Source organism: Cricetulus griseus, chromosome 6 (assembly GCF_003668045.3).
Source record: "Cricetulus griseus strain 17A/GY chromosome 6, alternate assembly CriGri-PICRH-1.0, whole genome shotgun sequence".
Taxonomy (NCBI): Eukaryota; Metazoa; Chordata; class Mammalia; order Rodentia; family Cricetidae; genus Cricetulus; species Cricetulus griseus.
Window position 1 is genome coordinate 22,724,641 of NC_048599.1, and position 9,500 is coordinate 22,734,140.

A 9,500-nucleotide genomic window follows, 5' to 3' on the forward strand; every position below is an offset into this window, starting at 1 on the left:
CAGGCATGCCAACACTTTCAGTTAGACTTGTTTATTCAAGTATCCGAAAACACTCTACAGTGGAAACTTATTAGATGGCTGCCCGTACTGTGCAATGGCTCACGCACATGGTGTTTTCAGAAGACTTGAGATGCCAATGATAGTTTAAAAACTGTGCACCTGACGGAGAACTAAGGAAGACAATTTCATGTTTCATCCGGATCCAGAGGCCATTAGATTAGACAGCAGCTCCACTTGGCAAACAGCTGTTACAGAGGTGCGTAAGATTAGACAGCAGCTCCACTTGGCAAACAGCCATTACATGATGGTGTCCAAGAAAAAATGGTCTGTGATAAACAAATTCACAACTATTTCCCCAAAGGTAGATGGTTCTTTGAAAAGTTTCACAACCCTTGCAGAAAACACCAATGCCCAACATGATGATTCTAAGTCCAAGAGACATGGGTCTTCTCAGTACCACGTGGCAGGAGTGCCCCAACAAGCATGTATCTGTGCTGTAATAAAAGGGTCCTTTGGATTGGACAGAAGAGATGGTAGCAAACGCCATCAGTCATAGTGGATGGCAGTATAAAAGATGATCCAAATGACCTAGGGGAGACACAAGCAATGTTCATGTTGTCACCTGGATCAACACAACCCCTCCCTCCCCAATGAAAATAGCATTGCCCAAATCTGAGGCTTTTAGGATATTCATAAAGTATCATCAATCCCAAAACATCACACCAAAGAGAAGGCCTGTTCCCATGGTCATTTATCATTTCCCATTTCTACCTCCCCTCAGCTACTGGCAACTACTAACCTACTTTGTCTCTATAGCCCTGTATATTCTGGACATTTCACTAAGTGGAATCATGTAGCCTTTTATGTCTGGATTCTTTCACTTAGCATGTTTTTAAGGTTCACCTATACTGCAATACCACAGAAAGTATGTTTTTCTGTTTAGATATAAAACATTTTACACTTCAGATGACAGCCATGTGAGTGGTTTACTTTTTCCTATTAGATATATGTATATAAAATATTCACATCATTCCTATCTACATTTTTGGTTTTTCCTTTTGGGGACAAGGTTTCTTGATGTAGTCCAATCTGAATTCAAATTTATAATCCACCTTGCTGCTATCACAGTTCTGAATGATCACACCCAGCTCCACAAATACTTCCCAGTTTCTAATATGTAGCTGATGATGGGCCCTGGATTTACACAAACGTACAGCACCCCAGACCACATCTTTTGGAGGACCTGCTCAAGGGGCTACTGAAAAGAACAGAGCTCAACAACATAGCATAAGTCAGCAAGTATGCTCCGAGTGGCTGACATCTTAGAAAATGGAGGCCGCTGTAAAACCACCAGCTGCACATACCATGAACAAGGCAAATGATGTCATGAACCCTTCTTTGGTGAGCTCCCACGTGCCACCATACTCTTCCTCGTCAATTTGTAGGTAGTTGCTGAAGTAGAGATATAGGACTCCTGCATTGATCAGGCAGAATCTGGAGGGGGATAAGCACCAAACACAAACCCTAAGCTTTGTGCTGCAAGCTCTCCCAGCCCTGTTCAGGGCACTGATTCCAGTTCATTCTCATTCTCCTCCCCTCACCCTGCCTCCCACTCCCCGTTTTTCAAGACAGGGTTTCTCTGTGTTCCAGGACCTTAGCAGTCCTGGAACTCTGTAGTCCAGAACTCAGAGATCTTCCTGCCTTAGCTTCCTAAGTGCTGGGATTAAAGGCGTGTGCCACCACTGCCCCTGCTTAACCAGTTTATTCGTTGCTTATGTGTATTGCTGTCTCTCCATCCAGGCAGGGGATAACCTGGAGAGAGAAGCTCCAAGCTTAGGAAAACAGCTCAATTTGTTTACTTCGTTGTTACGAGCTTTGTGTAAGTTTCTCCAGAGGGACGGTGATTATGGTGGGAGGGATGAATGAAATACACAAAAATGTTTAGACCTTCAGTGGAGCTGCCCACCTGACTAAGTTGGAGATTTAAGGAAGAACTACTACTTTTGGTGAAAAGCATGCAATAAAAATGTAAAGCATGAGGCAGGGGTCTCAATGGCAGAGCACTTGTCTGCCACACACAAGGCTTTGGGATCCATTCCCAGCACTGCCCCCAATTCTTTAATCTACTTTTTATTTTGGTGTTTTGAGATAGGGTCTCACTATGTAGCCTTGGCAGGCCTGGAACTCCACATGTAGACCAGCTCACAGGAGAGATTCATCTGCCTTTATCTCCTGAATAGTAGGATTAAAGTCACACAACCACTACACCCAGCCTACTTCAATGTGAAGCACACTCAATTTCAGCCTCCTTGAAAAAATTACAATGCCAGGTGTTGGTGGCGCACGCCTTTAATCCCAGCACTTGGGAGGCAGAGGCAGGTGGATCTCTGTGAGTTCGAGGCCAGCCTGGTCTCCAGATCGAGTGCCAGGATAGGCTCCAAAGCTACACAGAGAAACCCTGTCCTGAAAAACCAATAAATAAATAAATTAGAATGGCTATAATGCCACCTCAAACAGGCCAAAAAGAAAGAAAGAAAAAAAAAAAAAGGAGAAAATATATCTTGGGGATGAGCATGTCACAGAGGTAACTGGTGCCAGAGGCTTTCTAAACCCAATGGCCTGGGAGTTCTTGGGATTTCAAGGAAACACGGTTCTTTTTTTGTTTCTCTGGCACTCACTCTGTAGACCAGGCTGGCCTTGAACTCCCAGAAAACCGCCTGTCTCTGACTCCCGAGTGCTGGGATTAAAGGCGTGCGCCACCAATGCCCGGCTAGGAAAGTTGGTTCTTGACTAAGTTTTAGCTACATCCTTATCTCTTGCCAGGAACCTTGGGAGTTGGCCAAACCTGGCCACCTGCTCTTCCCAAAAGGACCTTTATTTTGGACAGGCTGACTTACTGGCTCTAGCTGGAAACCAATGATGGGAGCCGTAATGATACTGGGAAGCTAATGCCGGACATGGTCACTCATGTCTGTAATCCAGCACTTAGGAGGCTGAGGCAAGAAGGATTGCTAGAAGTTCAAGGCCAGCTTGGGAAGATGAATGTACATGCAGACAAAACATCCATATATATTTTTTAAAAATGCTGGGTAGTAGCAGTGCAAGTAGATTTGGGGAGCTTGAGACCAGCCTGGCCTACAAAGTGAGTTCCAGGACAGCCAGGGTTGTTACAGAGAAACTCTGTCTCAGGTTTTAAAAAAACAAACCGGAAAAATCAAACCAAACCAACTGCACTGACAATAAGCCAACATGGAGTAGGACCGTGGAGTGAGGAGGTGGGGATGACAAAGAGAGGCACTTACTTCCAGAAATAATAAGACACAGAAAAAAAGGCCATATTAAATCTAATGTTTGATGAGGTTAGAGGCAGGATCAAGAAAGGACTAGAAGAGTCTCACACTGACTAAACTTCAGGATTCCTATCAATACGTTATATAAACGAGGAAGAGAGTTACACAGCAAAGATGTCAGCAAATGAATGTGGTGGACTGGGGCGACAAAAGAACATGAAAAAGGCGGAGTCCCAACTACAGGCCAGGCTAGCCACACGGTAATTGCTTGGCATGTGCCTATCAACCCAGCATCTGAGTGAGAAATAAGATTAAGGGTTCAAGGCCATTGTGGTATTTGGGAGGGAGTGTATGCAGGAGTCCAAAGTCAGCCTGGGTGATAGAGTGAGATGGTTCCGTGGCTAAGGGCCAAGCCTGCCGATCTGAGTTCAATCACCGAAGCCAGGTGGTGGAGAGAACTCCTCGAGTTGCCCTCTCACTTCTATATGGGAGTCCTGCTTCCTACTCACAAAATAAATGCATGTAATTCATACATACAAGTGACAACACCAGTTTAAAAGTGAAGCATTAACTGAGCACATATCAAAGATGTATGCTGAGCTGAGAGACTCAGAGGTGGGTCTTCAATGCAGAACCTCAGTAGACAGAAGAGCTGCCATGCAGTTCTTGGGCAAATTACAAATAAGGACACAAGAGAAGTTCTACTGTAACTGATGGCCACAACAAAATGAAATAAAACAAGATGGGACTTGGTTAGAGGGCAGCTAAACAGTTACTGGAGAGAGGAGGGAAATTCACTAGAAATGAGCACCAGGAAGTCACACCCAAAGCAAGGGAAGTTGGAGAAGGGTTAAGGAAAAATAAACAACAAAAATCAAAGTTCTTGGTCTTTCCAACATGAGGGGAAAAGTGCCAACCCAAAAGAAGGTAGAGTTTGTCCAGAGTGAATAAACTGGCTGTGGTGACAGTGTGGACTGAATCCAGAAACAGGCAACTTTGGAATAGTGGCACCACACACTGGGTGAGCCCGTCCAAAGTGCACTCAGTTTCTTGTTCTCTCAGCCACATTTTACCACTTTTTATAAATCTAACCACGGAACTAATAGCAGTGAACTGACTCATGGAATGCCTGATGAACAGAAGTCTACATTTAGCAATTTACAGCATCCCATTTAACTCACCAGTCAGTCACTCCCCTGTCCTCATTTTACTGATCTTAGGTAAGCCCAAGATTATACAGCTTCGAAGGAGCAGACCTAGGTAACTCAGAATGCAGAGTTTTCTAGGAAGTGGGTTTTTGTGTGTGTGGTTTTTGTTTTGTGTTTTTCAAGACAGGGTTTCTCTCTGTAGCCTTAGCTCTTCTTGGCTGACCTGGAACTCACAGGGATCCATCTGCCTCTGCCTCCTGAGTGCTGGGATTAAAAGTCTGTTTATGAAGGCTCCCCCGCCCCAATTTTCTCGAGACAGGGTATCTCTGTGGCTTTGGAGGCTGTCTTGGTACTCGCTCTTATAGACCAGGTTGGTCTTGAACTCACAAAGATCCCCCTGCCTCAGCCTCCTGAGTGCTGGGACTAAAGGCCAGTGCCACCACCGCCCAGCGAGATGACTAGCATTCTATCTTTACACCTCATCCTACCTAGGAAGAGCTCTAGGAACCCTAGGTCTGATAGTCTCATCATCCTCATCCACTCTGTTAAAATCATACACAGCAAGCCGGGTGGTGGTGGTGCACGCTTTAATCCCAGCACTGGGAAGGCAGAGTCAGTCAAACCTCGAGGCCAAAGTTCGAGGCCAGCTACAAAGAGGTCTACAAAGCAAGTTCCAGGATAGCCAGGGCTGTTACACAGGGAAACTGTCTCTAGTTATCTACCATCAACATGAACAAAATGGGAAGTTCCAGAAACATGTGTCATGTAAATAAAATGCATAATTTCAACTATAGGCTGCTTCAGGCAGTATGTAAAATCTTATGCTGCCCTATTTAATTGTACCATTCCTCCATCCAGCACCCTTACGGTGTAAATATTCCCTGTTAGTTAATGGTAGTGACTTGATCAGAACTGTAACAGTATCAGTGCTGTGTTCAAACAACCCTGGCTTTACATAGTAATAGTCTCAAATTTTAGAGAATAGTGATGCTAGCAATCTGGATACACCATAAAGCCACAAAGTGCTTTCTTCAAATATATCATAACTAGCAGGACTAGTATAAAACAATTACATATTTTGAGACACAGGAAAGGACCATGTAATTTTATCACAGCACATTGATAGTTATTTAATTGCTGTTGTTGATTAACAATGCTTAATTTGTAACTAAATTTTTTTTGTTTGTTTATTTTTTGAGACAGGGCTTTTCTGTATAGCCTTGGTTGTCCTGGAACTTGCTTTATAGATCCAGCAGGCCTCGAACTCATAGAGATCTGCCTGCCTCTGCCTCCTGAGTGCTGGGATTAAAGGCATGTGTCACCACCACCTAAAATGCTTTTTTGAGACAGTCTTATTCCATATCCCTTGCAGACTTGCCAGGAACTAACATGGTCTAACTCTAGCTGAGATAGAGAACCCATCTCAGCTTCCCAGGCAGAAAGATTACAGGTATGCACCATCATGCCCAGCTCATTTATAATTTAAATATTATTAGAGATAATAATTGGCTGTGGGTATCCACTGAGGGTCTTGAAATAGATCTGTCAACAGGAGGGACTACTATCCATTTCTTTTGGGTTACTACTATCCAAGAAGTTACCCAAATCTTTTTCTGAAACATACTCCTCACTCCCTAAAGGAACTAGTAAGATGTCCCATTAGCTCTTAAACAACCAGCATGGCTTTCCATGGGGGAGGGCGAGACAAAGGAATGCTCACTTGTATTCCTGTGTGAAAAGACAAGGCCAAGCCTTCTCACTTCCAGAAGCGCTTGCTCACAGTTCCCGCTTAGGAGGAATTGCCCTAACTGCCCTTTAAATGCAGTTTCATGGGCACAGGCTTGATTTCAGTAACTTGATAAACTAAACCATGTATGAGCAGGTGTCAAGGATGTTGCCATTGGCCACGAGTGAAGTAAAATGTGCAAGGTTAAGCCTCTTGGGGTAGTGCTTTTAAAATGTAGGGACCTGAAAATAACTCCTGCCAAAATCAAGAGCTGGCACATTAGCAAAATACAAAGCATAAAAAGATGACCATCAACTACAAAGCAACTCTACTTCCTAAACTTCCACAGGTACCAAGGTCAGGGCATAATTAAGAATACTTGCTGCTTCAGGCAGTGGTGGTGCACACCTTTAATCACAGGGCTCGGAAGGCAGGGGCAAGAGGATCTCTGAGTTGGAGGCCAGCCTGAGTGAATTCCAGGACAGCCAAGGCTACACAGAGAAATCCTGTTTCAAAAAAACCACAGAATACTTGTTGCCAACAAGTAATATGATAACCACTTGCAAGGCGTCACATTAGACCCATGAATGACTAGACTGGCCCAGTCTTCAGGACAGCAGCCCGACATGAGATGCTCCTAGACCTGAGAGCTAAGGAACATTGCACCAGGCCTATGAGTGCTAATGCTGAGTTCTTCACTTGGGTAATCAGATCAACAGCACTTGGGAAGTAGGAGCAAGAGGATCAGGAGTTCAAGAGGCAACCTGGGCTCATGTAGGGACCCTGTCCCTAAAAAGAATTTTTTTTTTTTAAAGAAAATAAAAAATAGCTATCAGGATCCTGAGCATAGTTGCTTGCTTCTAATCCCAGCACTTACTAGGCTGAGGCAGGAGAACTACCATGACTGCTAAGCTCGAGAGAGATATCCTGCCTCAGACAAAACTACAGGAATGTGAGATACTCAAGACTTACCCTGCTATTCCCAAGAAGCCTCGCAAGGGCACAATGCCCCAAATGACACCCAAGACCACAGCAATAATCTGTCGGAACCAGTAGATCACATCTAAAAATTCATCCTATAAAAGAGACACAATGTATACATTATCTGGAGTGGCTGCCACAGGACAGTTACAGGTGAAGAAACAAAAGCTTATTAAGATTTCTTTTTATTTTTTCCCTCCCGCAAGACATTCTCACTATGTAGCCTTGGTTGGCCTGGAATGTACTATGTAAACCAGGTCTAGGCTGTAGAGTGCTGGACTAAAGATGCGTACCACTGCATCCAGCTTAGTTGGTGGTGGTTCTTTGGTTTGTTCATTTTATTTTGTATGTATGATGTTCTGCCTGAATGTATGCATGTGTACTACATACACATGCGCCTGCTGCCCATGGATGTTGGATGGAGGATGTGGATGGAGAAGGAGGTCGATGGATTCCCTGGAACTGGTGTTACAGATCATTATGAACCAACCACCTTGTGGGTGCTGGGCATCAAACTCAGGTCTTCTGCAAAAGTAAGTAATACTCTAAATGGCTGAGCCATCTCTCTAGCCCCATATGTGGTTCTTATGTCATCATTCCTACTAGTGTGGTGGAAAACAATGTATTTAGACATAAGGTGATTAGAGAAACCTTGAGTTCTTGAATGAAGTGACTGTGGGCACTGTGCTCCTGGCCATAGGCAACCCTTAGCTAAACAGGTTAAGCCCTAGACAGTCCCGAGGGGTGTGAGGGGGAACTATTAACCTCAAAACCCACCCTCTCTCTTTGTACAGTGTCTTCTGAGAAAGCCACCAGGGAAGGAAAGTATGGTGGTGTGGGAAGTGAGAAGTGCTTTGGGCATGTACACTAGTGGTTTGTGAATTGCTCTGGACTCCAAACCCGTCCTTGGACCAGAGAAGAAAATAAAAAATGACACAGCAGATCACAAAGACACTGCAGGTTTTGCAAGAGCTGGGCAGGGCTGGGGGCAGGCCAAGGGCACCTTCAGGAAGTGCTTCCCATCCCCCCATTCGGAACTAAAGGAAAGAAGAAAAGCTAAACTTCAGGAGTCCGAACAAAGGAAGGATTCCAAATATAACATTCTTTTCAAATTATCTGGAATCTGCAGGGTGACAGTCTTTGAGATCACAGACGGAGCAAAGGTGGGAGGCGTCCACGCTTAGATCCTCTGAAGGTGACCAGCGAGCGCCTCTTGAAGTTCCCAACCACTTTTTCTTACCCACGTCTGTCGACATTTCTGCCTCACACACACTGTCCTAAGGGGGGTCTCAGACCCGTCTCTCGAATCTTAAGCTCGTGGGGCATCTCGTTCTTTGGATCTAATCGAGCAAAGGCAATACCAGCCTTCCCAATGCGCAAACCAAACCCACTTCGGGGATTCCGCCCCACGGCACGCGCGCGGTCTTCAGAAGCTCTAACTACTCGGGATCCCGCGGAGTAAACGGTGGGGATGTCGGGAGCTCGGCTCGCTCCGGCCCGCACTCGCCGCCTTCGCGAGCCCAGGTGGCTTCCCTTTCCGTCAGGCGGCGGGCGGCGGGGCGGCCAGGCCGCGCTCGCCCCTGCGCGCCGGCACCCTCGCCACCCTCTCCCTGCTCCCACGGCGGGCGGGGGCGGGCGGGCGGGGCGGGGACACCCGGGCGGTCCTCTGGCTGCACTCTCGCCCTCGCCGGCCTCCCTCACCTTGTGTCCAGGCCGCGTCGCTCCGCAGCCGCCTTGCTCACACGGACCCTTGAGGGCCCCGTTGGCCAGCTGGAGGCTGAGGCGGCTCCTCCTTCCGCGCCGCCCGCCGCTCATCCTCCCCGTCGCGCCGCCCGAGCCGGGGCCTGAGGCGCGCGGGCCGAGCCAAAAGGAGTAGGAGTCTTGGGTGGCGGTCTCGGCGCGCGGCGCGGCGGCGGCGGGGACCGCAGCCTAGGCAATGAGGTCCCGAGGCACGCCGAGCAGGCTCTCGCCCGGCCAAGCCGCCGGCTCCCCAGCTCCACCGAGCAGGCGCCGCGGAGGGAGGGGCGGGTCCTCGACGTCACATGCACGCAGCCAATCGGCAGCCACGCAACAGTCGGCCCGAGAGCTCGGCGACGCCTCGGCGCAATGGCCCGCCGCTGAGCGGAAGTGACGGAGAGCTTCGATCAGGCGCTAGGTAGGGTGAGCGAGAAGGGACAAGTGCAGCGCGGAGGCGACCTGAGCTCGAGGAGGCGCTGTGGAGACTGAGGAACAGTCGCTCTGAGGAAAGCCAAGATTTGACGCTGCTGACACTGCTGCTGCTACTGCTGCTGGTGTGTGTGTGTGTGTGTGTGTGTGTGTGTGTGTGTGTGTGTGTGTGTGTGTGTGTGTGTGTGT

The 9,500-nt window shown here is 47.3% G+C and overlaps 1 protein-coding gene across 1 annotated transcript; it reads right to left on the bottom strand.

The window, feature by feature from the left end:
- Positions 1 to 15: 15 nt before the first annotated feature.
- On the bottom strand, positions 16 to 9,166 carry LOC100763162 (respirasome Complex Assembly Factor 1). Its single transcript, XM_027421298.2, is given in 6 exon segments — positions 16 to 588; positions 1,365 to 1,494; positions 7,137 to 7,240; positions 7,938 to 7,945; positions 8,847 to 8,943; positions 8,946 to 9,166. Coding segments are annotated over 6 exon segments (396 nt in total). The 5' UTR covers positions 8,961 to 9,166; the 3' UTR covers positions 16 to 546.
- Positions 9,167 to 9,500: the final 334 nt, after the last annotated feature.